This window comes from Eublepharis macularius, chromosome 4 (assembly GCF_028583425.1).
Source record: "Eublepharis macularius isolate TG4126 chromosome 4, MPM_Emac_v1.0, whole genome shotgun sequence".
Lineage (NCBI taxonomy): Eukaryota > Metazoa > Chordata > Lepidosauria > Squamata > Eublepharidae > Eublepharis > Eublepharis macularius.
Window position 1 is genome coordinate 172,282,933 of NC_072793.1, and position 18,819 is coordinate 172,301,751.

An 18,819-nucleotide genomic window follows, 5' to 3' on the forward strand; every position below is an offset into this window, starting at 1 on the left:
GGGTTACACCAGCCCAGATGTTGTTTCCCTTCATGTTTGGTTCTGCAACTTCCCTAATCTTGCTGAAGCAGGAAGCCAGTTTTGAGGACCGTAGCTTTATTTTCAATGCCTTCAACCATCCATCCATCCCTAGACTGCCTTTTTCACTGAAACTCAAGAATGTTTACACCGTGTAAGTCAATATAGTCAAGAGCTGGGACATTCAATGAACACGATAGGGTATGAGTTGCAGAAATCTGAAAACAAGCACAAATCCAACTACAGAAGTGAAAGACGGTTGAAATGACCCAGACGCTCCTCAATAGAATATCTCCAACAAAGAGTACGCAGTAGTATTCTCTACAGTCCGTGTCCCTTTACCAGATCATCTCTCTGAGCCATTGATGTCTGCCACAGGGCACCCTTCCCTCCCACTATAAACAGCATTGGGGAGCTTCTATAGATAACCTGAACCAGGATCTCCATATTCTCTTCATTCTGGCATTTTTAAAAACTTTCACATGGCATCACCACATCCTCCTGATAGGTGTGTCCAAATTTCATAGGCCTAGGTTTATTTCCTGATGAGCATTATCTTAGACAGACAACAATGACATCCAATGCAAAAAGCAGGGTTATGGGGTTTCTGGCAATTCAGTGGGCTCAGATGTTCCAAATCCCTTCATGTTTGCTACCGCAGCTCCCATGACCTTCCTGAAGCTGGAGGCCAATTTTGAGACGCCTGGTTTCACTCTCGGAGGGCTTCTGCATGCTTGTCTTCCTCCTTGGCTCTCCCATTAGCCTGCTTTTAAAGGGTCCCCCCCCATTCCTACCCGGGCTCCTGGAGTGGCGCTCCTGCTGGCTTATCCGATGGGAGCACTGGGTAGACAACATAGCATCCTGGCCCCTCCCTCCTGGACATTCTAGGGTGGGTGCTTGCTCTGCTCTCTGCTCTCATCCGCCTGTGTCGTGCACGTGAGCCCCGGAACGGCATGATGATGTCACTGTATGATGACATCATCACGCAGCAAGCCGGCCCCGTTGGCCAGTGGCTGGCTGGGATGGCATGCGGGGGCTGCCCGCGCTCCCAGTCGGATGCAGCAGGTGGCTGGGGAGGTTCCGCGTGCCGCCCCCGGATGCCTGTTGTGCCTGGCCCGTGGCTGCTGCGCCCGACCAGGCGCATGTGTTGGTGGTGGTGGCGTGGGGCTGGCTGGCTGCAGCAGCTCCGGGCCAGGCATGCCAGCTCCGTGGCGTGCGCCTCCGCCCCCAGCAACCCCTCAAGCGCTGCCTTCAGCACCTCAGTGCCTGCAGCACCCGCCTCACTTCCTCAATGATGGAGCCAGCCTTGGGGAGAGTGTCCCGGATGTTTTGCTAATGAGTTGGGAACCATGGACTCCACCATTATGTTGCTTTACATATTATCTATTGCCTTGAACATATACTCGTATATGCTGCTTGTACTTCATGCTGTCTAATGTCAATCCTTGACTTGATTATGTTCTGTTTCAGCCATCCTTCAGGCCTGTATTGGATCCTTGCTAATGCTATAGATCCAGAGGAGTTAGCCGTGTTAGTCTGTAGTAGCAAAATCAAAAAGAGTCCAGTAGCACCTTTAAGACTAACCAATTTTATTTTATTGTAGCATAAGCTTTCGAGAATCAAGTTCTCTTCATCAGATGCCTGATCCGAACTGGTCAAATACAGAAGAGGAGGGGAGGGGAAAGAAGGGGACATATATCACAAGAGGACAGGATGCAATTAGTGTGAAGGCAATCAAAACATTCCTTTGCTTGTAAATGTAAACATCTCCTTTTGGTGTGGAGTCAGTTTGCCGTGTTAGTTTCCCGCAGTGAAGGTATCCAATTCCTATGTAGTATAAGCCCTCGATAACCACAGCTCTCCCTGCCAGCTGCCTCTGACAAAGAGAACTGTGGTCCCCGAAAGCCCACACGCACTCAGGCTGAGATAATTGACAAACAAAGCCCACACCAGGCATCTCTGGGCTCCCCCAGACCACGCCTCTGTAAAGGAAATCTGTTACCTGTGATAATGTGATAACCATTCATAGTCTCTATTCAGTCCCAGCTTGACAGAGTCAAATTTGCATATGAATTCCAATTCAGCAGCCTCCCGTTGGATTTTGTTTTTGAAGGGTTTCTGTTGAACCACAGTGACTTTTAAATCTTTGGTGGAATGTCCTGGTAGATTGAAGTGTTCTCCCACTGGTTTCTGGACGTTTCCATTTCTAATGTCAGATTTGTGTCCATTTATTCTTTTGCGTAGAGGTTGGCTGGTTTGTCCAATGTACAGAGCAGAAGGACATTGTTGGCACATGAGGGCATATATCAGATTGGAGGACGAGCAGCTGTAAGAGCCAGAGACAGTGTAGTTGATGCCATTGGGTCCTGTAATTGTATTCCCTGGGTAGATATAGGGGCAGAGCTGGCATCTGGGTCTGTTGCAGGGCCTGGTACCTGTGCAGGGCCTGGTACCTGTGCTGGTGACCCTGCTGGCCGATTCATGATTGTAAGTGAGAAGTCGTTTAAGATTGGGGGGCTGTCTGTAGGCAAGGAAAGGTCTTCCACCCAGGACTTCTGAGAGAGAGGTATCATTTTCCAGGATGGGTTGTAGCTCCCTGATGATACGTTGGATGGGTTTGAGCTGGGAGCTATAGGTGACAACCAGTGGTGTTCTGTTGTTAGTTCCTTTAGGTATGTCCTGGAGCAGACTGTTTCTGGGTACTAGTCTGGCCCTGTTGATTTGTTTCTTCACTTCATTTGGTGGGTACTGTAGTCTCAAAAATGCTTGTTGTAAATCTCTTAAGTGTGAGTCTCGGTCGAGAGCATCGGAGCAGATACGGTTGTAACGTAAGGCTTGGCTGTAGACAATAGACCGAGTGGTATGTTTAGGGTGGAAGCTGGAGGCATGTAGATATGAGTATCGGTCTGTTGGTTTCCGGTATAAGGTGGTATTTATTCGTCCATTATGTAGTTGTACAGTGGTGTCCAGGAAGTGTACCTGTTGTGTAGAGTGGTCCAGGCTTAGGTTGATAGTAGGGTGAAAGTTATTGAAGTCCTGATGAAATCTCTCAAGGGCTTCCTTCCCATGGGTCCAAATGATGAAGATGTCATCCAGGAATCTTAAGTATAGTAGTGGTTCCAGTGGATGGGAGCTGAGGAAGCGTTGCTCCAAGTCCGCCATGAATATGTTAGCATATTGTGGTGCCATGCGTGTGCCCATGGCTGTGCCATTAACCTGTAGATATAAGTTGTCACCAAATTCGAAGTAATTGTGAGTGAGTACGAAGTGACAAAGTTCAGTGGTGAGGTGTGCTGTGGTTTTGTCCGTGATAATATTCCGTATGGCTTGCAGTCCATCTGCATGTGGGATATTGGTGTACAGGGCCTCCACATCCATGGTTGCTAGGATGGTGTCATCTGGTAGGTTGTCAATGGACTGTATTTTCCTGAGGAAGTCAGTGGTGTCCCGTAAGTAGCTGCGTGTGCTGGTGTATGGAAATGCCTACCCTTGTCCTTGCTACTGATTGTACTGATCTCACACTATGTAATCTGCCTTGAGTCTCACTGAGAAAGGCGGACTATAAATGACATACATACATACATAAAATATGTGTTTTAGCTTCCTTAGTAGAATATATTTCCTGGGGTTATTCCTCTGAATCTTTTCCCTGTGTGCCAGCTGGAGTGCTACATAGTTTGCTATAAAGTATTTTCCGGGGTTTCCACCTTGTTACTTGGTTATTTTGCTTGAAGACAGCTGGAAGGTCACCTGAGCAGGTCAGTAGATGTTCTCAGAAGCTCCCACCCCCTTTCCTAACCATAACACCAAAGGCCATTCCAGACGATGTATAAAATCACATTTTAGCCATTGTCTGATACGCTTCAAAGTGATCTTTCCACACAAAAGTCCACCCACGTGTAAAGACGGAACTCTACTCACAGTCCCAGTTTCCAGCATAGCACTTGAGCAGCCCTGGCATAGAGCTCGAGCCCTTCGATATCTTCTCCTTCTCCAGGCGGTGTAGAGTCATTCTGTCAGACCAGGGTATGAAGAATAGGCATCAAGTCACTCAGACATCTCAAGCAGTAAGCAGCTGTGCTGGGACGATGCTCCAATTAAAGAGACATTACATCACAGGCGCAGGGTCAGGCTTGGTTAGTAATTGGATGGGAGACCTCCAACGAAGCCCATGGCTGCAGAGGCAGGCAATGGCAAACCACCTCTGATAGATAGTCTCTATCAGGAGGGAAGCAGGTAGCAACGCCCCCCCCCCTTTCACATCACCTCCTATCTCATCCCTTTAAGTTGAGATGCTGCGGGGGGGGGGATTGAACCTGGGGCATTCTGCGTGCAAAGCAGATGTGCTACCACTGAGCCACTGTTCATTCTCCAAATCTGCCACTTCCTCCCAGGCAAATGATCTCTGTAGTCTGGGGGTCAACTGGAATTCTTGGTGAACTCCAGGCCACACCTGGAGGTTGGTAACCCTTCCCGCAGCACCGAATTCCATTCCTTTTTTTTTTTTTGAAAAAATTTTTATTGGGTTAGAATCCGTTATTTTTACATTTACATCCAATTTTCCCCAAATTTTTCATTTCTAACCCCCTCCCTTTCCCCCCTTTTGTTGACTTCCAACAGCTTTCCCACCCTTTGTCCCTTTTCCCTTACTTCTATTAAATTCCTCTATCTAAAACAGATATACATTCTCCATTATATTAAGCAGTACATCCTTAACTACTTTTCTTGTTATATACCCAAACTGTAAGTCTTTGTTTCCATCTTGGATAAACAATTTATCCCATTTTCCAGTTTTAAATATTTCTATATATCATAAACCTATATATCATAACCATAAAAATCTTACACTTAAATCAAACAATTTGACTTATTCTCTATATATTACTCATTCTATCTTTTTATGGTAATTCTATATAGCTCATCACATAGTCAATCAATTTGACTCTTCTATACATTCAGTTTGGTGCATTATATAAATCTTATCAAAGAAAGAAAATATTGTTGGTTACTCAATCCTTATATTTAAACCTTATCATTAATTATTTTCTATCAATATTCTATCTATTAACCTATATATATCTATATATATATCAATCTGTTAATCTAACTGCTTATAAATTCACATTTATCTCTTCCTCTCCCGGTAAAGTCACCCCCCTCTATTATACTTTTATTATACTTCAGTAGTTTCTCAAACTACTGTTTTCCACAGTTTTCCTCCCACCTCCCATTTCTTCTCCAAATATTGTTTCAGCTTCTCCCAATCTGTGTTAAACTGCCCTGAGTCCAGATTTCTCAGTTTTCTTGTCATCTTGTCCATCTCTGCCATGTACAGCAATTTGTAGATCCAATCTTCAATAGTTGGCACTTCTCGTACTTTCCATTTTTGCGCATACAAAAGTCTAGCTGCTGCTGTCATATAAAATGTTAACGTCCTATGATGGGCTGGAATTCCCTCCATTCCCAAGTTTAGTAGCAGGAGTTCTGGGTTCTTATTTATTTGAAACTGTAAAATTTCACTCATTTCTCTTATTATTTCCCCCCAGTACTGCCTGGCTACCTCACATGACCACCACATATGATAGAGGGAGCCCTCATGCTTCTTACATTTCCAGCATTTATTAGAAGTGTTCAAATTCCCTAGCGCAATCTTCTTTGGTGTCATGTACCAACGATAGATCATTTTGTAAATGTTCTCTTTAATATTAGTACATGTCGTTGTCTTCATTGTAGTTTTCCACAAGTATTCCCATGCCTCCATTGTTATTTCTTTATTAAAATTTATAGCCCATTTCACCATCTGTGTTTTAACTGTCTCGTCCTCGGTATACCATTTCAACAGTACTTGGTATACCTTGGATATTCGTTTCTTGTCTTCTTTAAGAAGGGTCTGCTCTAGTTCCGAGTTCTCTGTTCGTATACCCCCCTTTACAGAGTCCGAGTTATATAAGTCTCTGATCTGTCTATACTGGAACCAGTCGTAATTAGGTGATAGTTCCTCTTGCGTCTTTATTCTAAGTTTAGATGCTTCAGTTTTAGTTATTTCTTTGTACGTTAAACATTGTTGTTCATTATCAACAGCTCTCGGATCTATCACCTCATATGGAACCACCCACAAGGGAGTTCCTTCTTGTAAGTAAATTCTGTACTTCTTCCAGATTATATATAGACTTCTCCGTACAAAATGGTGCAGGAACATCGAGTTGACCTTTACTTTGTCATGCCATAGGTATGCGTGCCATCCAAAAAATTTTTTATATCCCTCTAGGGCTAATAGTTTCTTGTTCTTTAATGTCATCCACTCTTTCAACCAAACTAGGCAGATTGCATCATGGTAAAGTCTCAGATTGGGCAGTTGCATTCCGCCTCTTTCCTTTGCGTCTTGTAAAACTTTTACTTTCACTCGAGGCTTCTTGCCTGCCCAAACAAAATCTGATATTTTCCTCTGCCATTTTTCAAATTGTTTAGAGTCTCTGATGATTGGTATTGTCTGTAGCAAAAACATTACTCTTGGTAACACATTCATCTTAACTGCTGCAATCCTGCCCAACCATGACAAATTCAGTCTATTCCATTTAATCAAGTCTCTCTCTATCTGAGTCCATAGTTTTTCATAGTTGTTTTTGAATAAATCTATATTCTTTGCAGTCAGTTCAACTCCCAAATATTTCACTTTGCTTGTTACTTCACAATCCGTTGTTTCCGTTAACAATTGTTGTTTCTGCTTAGTCATATTTTTACATAATATCTTTGACTTCTTTTTGTTGATATAAAAACCTGCCAAGTCCCCAAACTCCTTGATCTTATCTATCACTTTTGGCATGTTCTCCAATGGGTCCTCTACAATTAACATTATGTCGTCCGCAAATGCTCTGACCTTATATGAATAGTCCTTTATTTTTATTCCACGAATTTCCTCATCTTGTCGTATTTGTATCATCAGAATCTCCAATACTAAAATAAACAACAGTGGAGACAACGGGCAACCTTGTCTTGTTCCTTTACTAATCGTCAGTTTCTTAGTCGCTTCATCATTCACCACAATTGCTGCAGTCTGGTCTCTGTAAATTTCCTTGATTGCTCTGATGAATCTTTCTCCCAATTGTAGCTTTTCCATAGTGGCAAACATAAAGTCCCAGTTTAAATTGTCAAACGCCTTTTCAGCGTCAACAAAGAAGAAACCAACCTCTTTATCACAACGCTTGTCATAATATTCAATAGCATTGATCACTGTCCTTAAGTTATCTCTTATTTGTCTGTCTGGCAAAAAGCCTGCTTGTTCCTCTTCTATAACTTCCGAGAGCCATCCCTTCAGTCTCTCCGCCAATATCTTCGCAAAAATTTTATAGTCATTGTTAAGTAGCGATATAGGTCTGTAATTTTTCACGTTAGTCAAGTCTTGGCCCTCTTTTGGGATCAATGATATGTTCGCTTCACTCCAAGTGTCTGGAATCCTTTGATCCCTAAAAACTCCATTCATCACCTCTTTTAGGAATGGTGCCAGTTCATTAGCCATTGTCTTATAAAATTTAGCCGTAAGTCCATCTGGCCCTGGCGCCTTTCCTAGATTTGCGGATTGTATTGCCTTGCTTATTTCCTCGTCAGTTACTTCACTGTTCAATTTATTTCTCCAAGCTTCCGAGATTTCTGGAAGTTTGGTTTTCTCCAGATATGTCGCTATTGATTCTTTATTTACTTCTTTCTTATTGTACAGCTTAGCGTAAAATTTATAAAAGGCTCTACTAATGGTAGTCTGCTCCAGATACGTTTTATTGTCTTCACAAATTTTGTTTATTATTTTCTTTTCCCTTCTCTTATTCAATTGCCATGCCAGGTACTTCCCAGGTTTATTGGCACCCTCAAACGCTTTTTGATTCAGTCTTTTAAGATTCCACTCCAATTCTTTATTACTCATTGCTGTTAGCTGCTCTTGGAGTATTTTAATTTCCTGGTATAATTTCTTTTTCCCTGGTCTCTTTTTTAGCTGTATTTCTTTGGCTTTTATTTTCTCCTCAATCTCTTGTCTTTTCTCCTCTTTCTTCTTTCTTGCTCTACCATTTAAGTCCATTAGTATGCCCCTTATAACCGCCTTATAAGCATCCCAAACTTTATTGGTTGGTACTTCTTTATTCACATTATATTGTATAAAAAACTTTGTCTCTCTTCTCAATATTTCCATATTCTCTCTTTCCTGTAACAAGTCCTCGTTTATTCTCCATGCTTTCCTCTTTCTCCTTTTTCCTAGTTTCCACATAATTGGGTTGTGATCTGAGCCTACCATCGGCATTATTTCTACCTCCTTAGTCCATAACGCTAAGTCTTTTGAGGCCCAGATCATGTCAATTCTTGATAATGTAGAGTGCCTTGCAGAATAAAAAGTAAACTGTCTACTTTTAGGATATTCTCTCCTCCATACATCTTCAAGAGTCTCTTGTTGAATCAACTCAAAAAAGAGCTTTGGCAATAGTCCTCTTTTCTTTTGTGCCGTTGTAATCTTTTTATCTAGTTCCAAGTCTGTCACTCCATTGAAGTCTCCAGCAAGAATTATCTGGTCATATGAAAGGTCATCTAAATGCTTCCTCAAATCCTCAAAGAAGCTTTCTTTTGCACCGTTAGGTGCATAAAGTCCGACTACCAACACTCTCTTTAAATTCCAAATACATTCCACTGCTACAAATCTGGCTTCCACATCTCTCATAACAAATTTTGGCTGTAGCTCCTCTTTTATGTACAACACCACTCCTCTTTTTTTCTTGTTGGAGGCCGCTACAAATTCTTTGCCCAATTTTCCAGATTTTAAATATTTTACATCCTGCTTTCTAATATGGGTCTCTTGCAAACAAACAATATCACATTTTTGTTTTAGTAGCCAGTGAAAAATATTTTTCCTCTTATTCGGTGAGTTTAGTCCATTTACATTCCAAGATATTACTTTACATTCCATACTCATAATCTTGTTGGTAAGTCTTTTTCATTGTCCTTAATAAATCGCTCCATCTCTCGCTCAGATCTGATACGTTTTTTGACCCCTCCAAACTCAAAGGACACTCCTTCTGGTAACTCCCATCTGTACCTAGTTTTCATGTCCTTCAAGATCTGAATTAGCACTTTATATTTTTTCCGGTCCAATAACACTGACCTAGGTAGTTCCTTCATTATAATGATCGTCTTGCCATCAATCTCCAATGGATCTTGAAACTGTTTTGTCACAATCTTCTCTTTCATATTTCGTGTCGTAAACTGCACAATCACATCTCTTGGTAGTTTCCTCTGGGTTGCAATTCTCGAGTTCACACGATATGCCACATCTAGGATAGCCACAACTTCCTCCTCCTCCTTCCCCAGGTATTCAGCTAACACCTCAGTCATCTGTTCTTGCGCTGACTTTCCTTCCACTTCTGGCAAGCCACGAAAACGTAGCTGCTTCTCCATGTGTTTAGTTTCTGCAACTGACATTCTCCCCTTCACCAGTCTCATCTCTGTTTGTTGCGTCTGCTAAATTCTCCATCGCGTCTTCTACTGTTTTAACTCTCTGCTGCGTTTCTTGTAGTTCACTTTGTATTGTTTCCATACCTTTTTTCACTTCTGACAGCTCCGATTTTACTGTCTGTGTAACCTCTTTAACCTCTTTAATCAGTTCCAGTTTCGTGTCCTTAAGTTCTTTAATCACATCTAAAAGTTTTTTATCCAGGTTTTCTATTGCCGATTGCCACTCTTTTTTTGACATCGTGGGGCTTGCTTTAGCTCACTCCCACGAGTCCGCTCTCTTCCTTAACTCCGTGGCGTAAAATTTAAAGTCTTTTTATTTTAAATGTCCCGGTCTTCTTGCAAAAATTAAATTTTAAAGAGTCCAAAATGTCAGGCGTCTTTTCTCTATGGTTTCTCTATAATTTTGTAATCCAAGATGGCCTACTTCCTTTTCCGCTGAAGCCGCGACCCTTCCCCTTTCAAAGATGGCGATTCCCTTCTTCCTGCCCTCCTGCAAGGGCCGCTTCTCTCCAGCCACTCTATTGTTATTACGCACTTCCTGTCTCCCGTCTTCCCACAGCAGATCTCGCGATGGTGTCTTTTTCTCACAGCTCCAAAGCCACAGGTATTCAAAACAATAGTCCGTTTTCTTTAATAACTTCTTTAAACTTAGTCTCTTTTCAGATACAACTCCTGCCGAGTCTTCCCCTCCTTTTCACTAGTCTGTTGCAGTTTAAAAATCTACTTTTTTTCCTCTCTGTTTTTGTCAATCTGTCCCATATCGGAAGATAATGATCTTTACCTTCTCTTCACTTTTCTCGGGTTGTAATCGCTGTTTCGATTTTAAGTTCTCCTCTCAGCTTCTTCCCCCAATCGAAGCTTGGGTATGTAGGTCTTATGCCAGCCGAATTGGCCCCAAAACTGCCGCAGAGATTGTAGCCGACCCGTCGCAAGGTGGGACCTCAAGGATCGAGAGGGGACCCGTTGTGTAGAGCCCCCCCTCGTCCGAGATCTAACTCACCCTAGGGTCTTGAGCGTTCTTTGCCTGCTCTCCGCCTGAGAGCAGTCGGCCGCGGGCTATTTTCACCCCGCCGGCCGGTTAAAACGGCAGTCCGGTCAGCTCCGCAAGTGGAGCTGCGTTAGACCTCCATGGATCCCAAACCGGAAGTCCCGAATTCCATTCCTGAATGATGCAGGAAGACAAGTTTCCCTTTGCCCGGAATGAATCTCCTTTGTGAGATGGCCTCAGTTCCAACACTGTGACCGAGGGAGGCCAAGTTCTCTTGGTTTACCCCACTCCGTGCATAACGTCACAAACTTTCATCATGTCTCCCCTTTAGTTTTTCTAAAGGAGAGACATTCTAAAGGGGAAAAGGCACAAAAAAGCCTTCCCTCCTTGGGAAGTTGCCCCACCCCTTGCTGATTTCATTCACCCCCTTCTGCACTTCTCCCATCTATCCTACTTATAAGGCAACCCAAACTGGACACCACAGCGCAAAGGTTGCCACATTACAGACGCAAGCACAGGCATTTCAATATATCGGCCCATTTATTTTCAGTCCCTTTCCTACGAGCTCGCAACCACGTTGTTTTCGCTTGCTCCTGCGCGGAGAGGCGGTGCTTTGACTGCGCCACCGCCCAGCGACTCAAGATCCACCCCACACCCATTCAAAGGGGAAGGTTTGGAGTCCCGTCCCCTTTGCAGGGAGGAATGGGGAGAGTCTTGATTGGGGGCGGGGGGCCAGTGGATAAGCCGCATTTAGTAGTCGGGCATGGGAGGGGGCGGGTTGGCTGCATCCCTTTCTTCCCCCCTGCCAGACTCAGCCTCAGCCCCCCTCCATTTCTCTCCGTTGCGCCCCCCCGCTGCACTCCTGGGGCGCCTCTTTCCCCGCCACTGCAATTCTAACTCATCAGATCCTGTGTGAGGGGCCGCCTCTGCTATGCCTGGGGTCACCTCAGGCCCCTCTCGCAGTTCCCACAATGGCCGGGCGGGGGGCGCCCCCTTCGGACTCTCTGAATCTTCGGGAATCTGGAATCGCCCATCAACTCCCTGCATGGATCATGTGTGCAGGGCCCGCGACGCCTTCCGCGGAGGAGGCAGCCCGCAGAGGGGCCGGCGGCCCCTTTGGAGACCCCAGCCCTGCCCCCGAGGAGCGCAAGGGCGGCCCGTGCTTTGGAGGGGAGGGTCCCACTCCTGGGCGCGCAGCGAGGAAGGGCCGGGCTCGGAGGTCACTTCCTGCCTTCCCCTCCCTGACTCGTAGGAAGGCGGCCTTTGGCTTGCCCGCGGCAGCGTCTGCTCCGTCGCGGAGGTGGCTTTGCAGCGCGAGGAGGAGAAGAAGGCGGACCCTGGGCGCTGGAGGCGGCAAGGAAAGGCAGAGGCGAAGACAGGGAGGCGAGCCCCGCTGGGGTTTCTCTGCTCCCTTCTGCAAAGCCGGGAGGTCTCTGTTGCAGAATCCTCGCGGGGGCGGGCGGGGGGGGCACACACCGGCTAATGAAAGCTCTGGCCGCCCTAGCTTTTTCCGAAGGCTGGGTTGCTGCCTGGTGCATGGGAAAGTTTGGTCCCCCCCCCGCGCCCGCATCCATTTTCCCTGCCCGTTTTCTCCTCTTCAAAAGAGGGGGAGGATTTTTGTTTTGGTTTTAATTGGCAATTGAATATCGTTATAACAACACATCTATCAAGTTCTCAGAATTTTAAACTAGCATTTTATCAAACAGCAAGTCTTTAACCCCTTTCCTTGAAGAGATACTCTTTCCCCTTATATCTCCACAACAAAAGGGGCTAGAGCCTTATTTTTTTTAAAGCACAGATGAACGTTCAGAGAACGTACTTGTATGATGTTATGCCGATCTAGCAGCATTCAGATCCTAGTTTTTACAGTGAACTTAATACAACTATTATCTGTCAGGTGTGTGTGTGGGGGGGGGGAACTACTGGAAAACTGTGATAGGGAAAAGGTGGGGAAATGTGCCATGTGGAAGCTGTTGTCTGTCTGGTCCACTGAGCATGTGCGAAAAGAGCTGCTTGCTCTGGGCTCCCATAGATTATTAACCACAGTCAAGTGCAGGATCTCTTTGCGGTCAGCAGACAAGAGAAACAGCCCCTGCCTGGCATATGGATGAATGTGAGTGTCGGACCTGGTTCATTCATGCCGGAAAATGAGCTGGCTGGAGACCTGGGCTGGAGCAGTGGATGGCATTGATTTAAGGCACTTCCCCCTGCTTTTTCCATACATGCACTTCAGGGGCGGAGGGCTAAATGTTTCCCCTTCAGGGCTAGTTTTCTCTTTGCGAGGAGATTTCATTTCCTAGCTGACATTTCCCACTCGCTGCCTTGAGTCAGGAAGTCAGTCTCGTCCACCTCATTGCCATCACAGTCTCCCAAGATGGATGGGGCAGGCTGGTGGGTTTTGGCTTCCCTCAGTAGGGGTGGAGGGAGTCGTCCAGCAGGGTCAGGGAGTCATTCACAGGAATGGATTTGGCAAGGCTGGAAGGAAATGCAGCCAGAAAGGGAGATGGATGGATGGATAAGGAAGGTGGGACCTTCCTCCATACAGAATGGCTGGGGAGGGGGGATATTTGGCCAAGCACTCTAGAGCCTTCCTAGGTCAAAAACAGTGTCTTGAATTGTGCCCTGAGAAGTTCTCTCAGGGAAATGGCCCACAAGACGTAGCCATACAAAACAGGGTTTCCCACTCTTTCTTTCTCACTCTTTCAGGCAGCAGTGAAAAGGCACTTCGATGGCTTCTCCACCATCTCCTCCATGTGGGGAAGGGAAAAGACCAGGCATGCAGCCAGCTCAGGTACTGGGGGCAGAGGGTGGGGGGGTGTCAGTGGGGAGACATGCGGAGGGTGGCAGGAGGGGTTCCTTCTCTGTTGTACAGCTCAGCGGATCAGGCTCCTTGCTTGGTTTTCGCACCTCAAGACCTTGAGGATTCCCACTTGGAAGGTGGGAAAACAGTCGCCTCCTGTGTAGGATGACATGTTTGGAGAAGAAAACCATTCTGTACCACTCATTTTCCAGAGGGAAGGATTTGCACCTCTGCATGAACCTCTCTGGCCTCTTCCCCACCAGGCTTCTGGCCCCCTGCAAATGAGGACAGCCCCCCCCAGCCCTCACTCGTCCCAAGGAAGACTGGGAAGGGGGGGCAGATGTCCCCACAGGGCTCTTCCCTCCTTGTTGTTGCTGCTGTTCCATTTTGGTTTTGCTGTCCCTATTTTGCTTCTTCTTTAATTATCTTTTAAAAAATATTTTTATTATTATTTACTCAGTGAGGGAAGCCAACGATAAGATACAAAATTATATAATTGTTCCCATGTCAACCATCTTTATTTATACTGCTTGTGTACCTTACCTCAACACATACCTTTTCTTTCTCATGCTAACACCGGCACGTGCAGTTTTCCATTTTGTATTTTGCTGTTTCATTTAGCCTCCTCTGCTCAAATCTAAAAATCCAAACTCAACTGTCCCATATCCTCAGCATTCAATGTAACCACTACGCCACACCAGCCTTTTGGATTTCCTTTCTCATAGACCGTTTTTCCAGCAATATATAGAAGTGCTTTCTTCTTCCAGGCACCAGTGTCCTTTGAAGAGGTGGCTGTGCGTTTCACCCAGGGGGAGTGGAGCCTGCTGCGCCCAGCCCAGAGAGCTCTCTACAAGGAAGTCATGCTGGAGAATTTTGGCCATCTGGCCTCTCTGGGTGAGAATCCTTTTCTCCTGGGCTGTCTCTTTGCTGCGAGGAGTGATTGTGAGGAATTCCTTTAAGAGGAAGGATGTGGCCCTGGGTGACTGTTCTCTGCCACCTTCCATGCTCCTTCCTCTGATGTCGGAGGGGTTCTGGGTTCTTATTTCGGAGAGGGAGCCCCTGCCTGGACAACATGACAGGGCATCTGAAGAGAAGCCAAATGGTCTTGGTCTGGAGAAAGTGGGGTGGTCTACAAAAGGGTTTCCCTCTAGTCTGGGCCTTCCGCTTAGTTTTCAGGTGGGACTTCAATCTCAGCTCAGCAGGGAGCAGGCGCAGAACTGCCAGTGCCAGGTGGATGAATCTTGGTCCATTACGGTACACCACACTGCCCCATGACTCACCTGTAGCGTATTTCTAGAGGAATAGTCCACCTGGCTTGGGAATGCTGGATTGATGTGCCCACAGAAGAGTTTTAATTGTGTGGGTTGTTTTTTCCTGATAAAAGGACCTCCGATTGCCAAACCTGACCTGATAACCTGGCTGGAAGGAGAGGAAGTGCTGTTTCTCCTGATCTCTGAGGAAGAAGAGGGATTGGCAGGTAGGTGCTTCGCTCTTCTGTGGGACTGTGTGTTGCCTCTGCTTCCTTCTAAGGGCTGGCGGATTTCTGTAGCCTTGATTCTCCCATTGTCCGAGCTTCTTGTCTAAAGAGCTTGGCTGGGATGTGAATGGTGAAATGATGGTTGTAGATCCTGAATACAGGAAATGAACAACTTCCTTCTCCCATGTCAGATCACTCATGACAAGTATTGCCCACTCCAAGAGGTAGTGACTCTGTGGCCAGGCCCTTTACCAGTCCCTGTAACCCCAGAAATCCCTTTGACTGGAGATGGTCAGCATTGATCATGGGATGTTGTTCCTGCAAAGCAAAGCATGTGCTTTATAGCAGAGAAGTAACTCAAAGCAATTCCAGACAGCAGGCGCATCAACACACTTTACCTGCCCCCACAACACAGCAGCATACACTGGAACATTCAGCATCTTACCGTGGAAATTCTTGCTTCCCCAGACGAGATTAATCTCTTCCAATGTGGAGCCAATGGTCTGAAGCAGCCAGTAGGAAACTCATTTAGTTTCTGCAAGCAATACCCTGAAGTGGTTTTAATGGGCAGGGCTGCTCGGCAGAGACCCCGACAGAGAGAAAGGGGGTGGGACAGAGCGATGGCTGATTTCCCTGGAAGGGAGGTGAGCAAATAGAGCCACTCAAAGGGGAAAACGTAAGGTCCCAGACAAAAAAGCTCTCCTCTTAAATTTCAAAAATATAACAACAATTTCCTAAAATGTAAATGTGCAAAGGTATAATCAATCATATATATACAAAATATTTTTTCCAGTTACATATATCACAGTTAGTCCTTGCTAAAGTTAACACACAGATATTGTTACTTGTACCAATTTTTTAAAAATACAAGGCAACCAGAATCCACATTCTTAAATAAACAGTTACATAACCAGTAGATCTGGAAATGAATACAAGACCAAACGTCCCAGTACACCAGTCTATACAACAGCATAGTCATTGCCAAAGTGCCAATGACTGTCTTACAGCAGTTCAGAAAAGGGTCTTCTTCTTATCAGTAACTTCAAATTGAGTAGTAATAAGTCCGCCCGGTGGTAGTAAATCCGCCCGACCAAAGGCTAGCTTCAAAGGTTTCGCAATAGCTGCTTCTTCAGGGGTGACTCTTGCCTATTTACAAAGGTGAAAATTACACTCCAGAATTAATTCTCAACAAGAAATACATCCTGGTATTGCTCTGGTGGCTTCCAGATGGAAATGGAATGCTTTGAAGTGGTTTAAGATTGTAAGTAGATGGAATCTGTGAGAATACCGGGATGTATTTCTTGTTGAGAATTAATTCTGGAGTGTAATTTTCACCTTTGTAAATAGGCAGAGTAGCCCCGAGGAAGCAGCTACTGCGGTTTGAGGCTGCTCCACCTGGCAGCCACCCCAATTGGGGCGCTGTGCCGGGGGAGCATGAGGGGGGCGGCGCTCCAGGTGCTCCAGGTTCCCTTTGGTCCCTGTGATTAGGTAAGAGGGGATTCTGAGGAAAAAATTGCACCAGTAGGAAACTAGAGAGGTGGGGCCTGAGAGAAGAGATAAAAGGCCTCACCACAGTGGGAGGGTGTTTATTCCTAGGGAGCAGAGCTGAGTAGAGGCTGCTGCAGAAAGTGTTCCCTCATCCAGAAGGGGTGAGGCAGTTAGAAGCGGTCACCAGGAGACAGTTAAGAACAGTATAGTTAGATGTGTTAGGGTGTGTTTGTTTATTTACCAACCTTTCCTAATCTCTTTATTTTACAAGTTGGAACACCAGTTATTAATAAACAGTTATAATAAAGTTCTTTCTCATTCTGCCTGGGTCCTCACACCTCATAAATCAAACCTATTAGGAAAGAGTAGTCTGAAGGGGTTGTTGGGTGCTCTGGGCCCTTTCAAGGGAACCTGTACCAGAGTGGTGGCAGCCTATATAGAGAGTTTCCCTGGGCCTCAGCCAGCTGCCCCTGTGCACCTCCTGCCCGCAGCGCCTTGATTGGGGTGGCTGCCCGGTGGAGGAGCCTGGAGCCATCCCCCTCATATTCCTTGCCAGCAGCGCCCAATCGCTCATCTCCTCTCCTCACCAAAGCCACAATCCTGGGGGGCGGGTTGAGTGGCATGGAAGCCTGCCTGGCCTCCTCTCCCGCACAAAGCCATGATTCTGGGGGGAGGGGTGGTGGGAAACAAGAGGTGGACAAGCCTGGCTCGCCTGCTCTCTCCCCAAAGCTGTGATTGTGTGTGTGTGTGTGTGTGTGTGAGGGGGGGATTCTGGAGAGAGGGAGGGGCCTCAGCTGGGGCTGGGGGAGAGGAGGGGCCTCAGCAACTTATGACTGAGTCCACCCTCTGAAAGGGCTGTTTTTCTGCAGAACAACTGATCTCTATGGCCTGGAGATCAGCTGTAATTCTGGGAGATTTCCAGATACTTGGACACTGGCAACCTTAGGAGCATGTGGCAATGGGTAGGCCTTGCTCACCTGCACTCCCCACAAAGCCACAATCATGAAGGGCGGGGGGGGGCAAGCTTGCCTGCCTTGCCCCCCCAAAAGCTTAGAGTTTCCAGTCTCCAGGTGGTGGCTGGAGATCTCCCAGAATTACAACATATCTCCAGGTGACAGAGCTTAGTTCTCCTAGAGGAAATGGCTGCCTTGGAAGGTAGGCTCAACGGGCATTATTTCCACCTGAGGTCCCTCCCCTCTCAAAGCCCACCCTCTCCAGGCTTCACCCCCCCCATCTCCAGGAATGTCCCAATCTGGAGCTGGCAACAAGTCCCAATGGAGAGGTGAGGGAGCCACGCAGGGGCAAAGGGGAGCATGGCAGCGGGCATACCTCGCTCACCTCCCCCCAAGCTACAATGGGGGTGAGGGCAGGGGGCCCGGAGGTGGGCATGCCACCCTGTCCTCCTTCCCCTGCCCTAGATCCAGGTGCTGGGGAGGGAGCCATGGCCAGCCAGGCCCCCCTGCCCTTTCTAGAGCCTGTTGTATTTTTTTCTACAACGGGCTTTGTTTCTAGTTTGACATATTTGAAGACATTTTAGCTATCCTGATGGAAGTTAAATGCCACCTGTAATACATTTTGTATATTTTTTCTTTCAAAGAAGCTGATTTTGTCATCTTTAAATTGCCCTTCCACATTTGCGACCATTACTCTAGATCGATTGTGTGCCCCACGTTCTCTGCCCATTTTATCACAGTTTCCTTAACTTCGTCCCCCTGTAGTTTTATATTTAAAAGCATACCATATATTTTCTTTATCATTTTAACATTAGTGCCACACATTATCATGTCAATGTTCTTGTCTGTTTCATAGAAACCCATTACTTTATCTTTTTTGTATCTGGATTCCAGTTGGGCCTGGCCCACCATCCCAACTCAATATCTAAATCTGCCGTTTCTTTTGAATTTTTTAACAAACTGCCTGGCTTCAATAATACCTTATAAGTAGAGGCTTTCCCCTCTTTTTTCAAGGTGGGCTGTATAAATTCTTCAATTGGGGAGACCCATAGGGGGACTTTCTCGTAGAACATGTATCTTACTCTTTCCCAGACCAAAACTAATGCCTTCCTTATCCAGTGGTTTTTGAAGTATTTATGGTATTCCCATTTTTTATACTAGAGAAATGCATGCCAGCCCATCAATAAGTCATGTCCTTCCAGATTTAAAAGCCTCTCATTTTCCAAAGTAATCCAGTCTCTCAGCCAAGTCAATCCACAAGCCTTCTAATATAAAAGTCAATCTGGTAGGGCAAACCCAGCTTTTTCCTTTGTATCCTGCAATGCTTTCAGTTTAATTTGTGGTCTTTTATTCTGCCAAATAAAGGATTGTACAGATTAAGTTCTTTAAAGAATGTTTGGGGTACTCCTACTGGTATGTTTTGGAAATAGAATTCTTGGAAGGACATTCATTTTTATCGCTGCAATTCTTCCCAGCAATGAAATCTGCAAATCCTTCCATCTTTCTTGATTGCTTTTAGTAATGTCATATAGTTATCTTCATACAGAGAGCTGCATCTATTAGTCATCCAAATTCCTAGGTATTTTATCTTCTTTTCCATTACAAA

General features: G+C 45.7%; 1 protein-coding gene and 1 pseudogene across 1 annotated transcript in view; one reads left to right on the forward strand and one right to left on the reverse strand.

Annotated features, from left to right (window-relative positions):
* LOC129327844 (zinc finger protein 420-like) overlaps positions 1–18,819 on the reverse strand; it is a 107,014-nt pseudogene that overhangs the window by 49,781 nt on the left and 38,414 nt on the right.
* LOC129327011 (zinc finger protein 420-like) overlaps positions 1–18,819 on the forward strand; it is a gene marked incomplete at its 3' end in the record, with an annotated part of 40,311 nt that overhangs the window by 12,893 nt on the left and 8,599 nt on the right. The window contains exon 9 of the mRNA XM_054975390.1: positions 11,748–11,878. Within this exon, the coding sequence (XP_054831365.1) occupies positions 11,748–11,878 (131 nt within the window). The remainder of the gene's footprint in view (positions 1–11,747; positions 11,879–18,819) is intronic.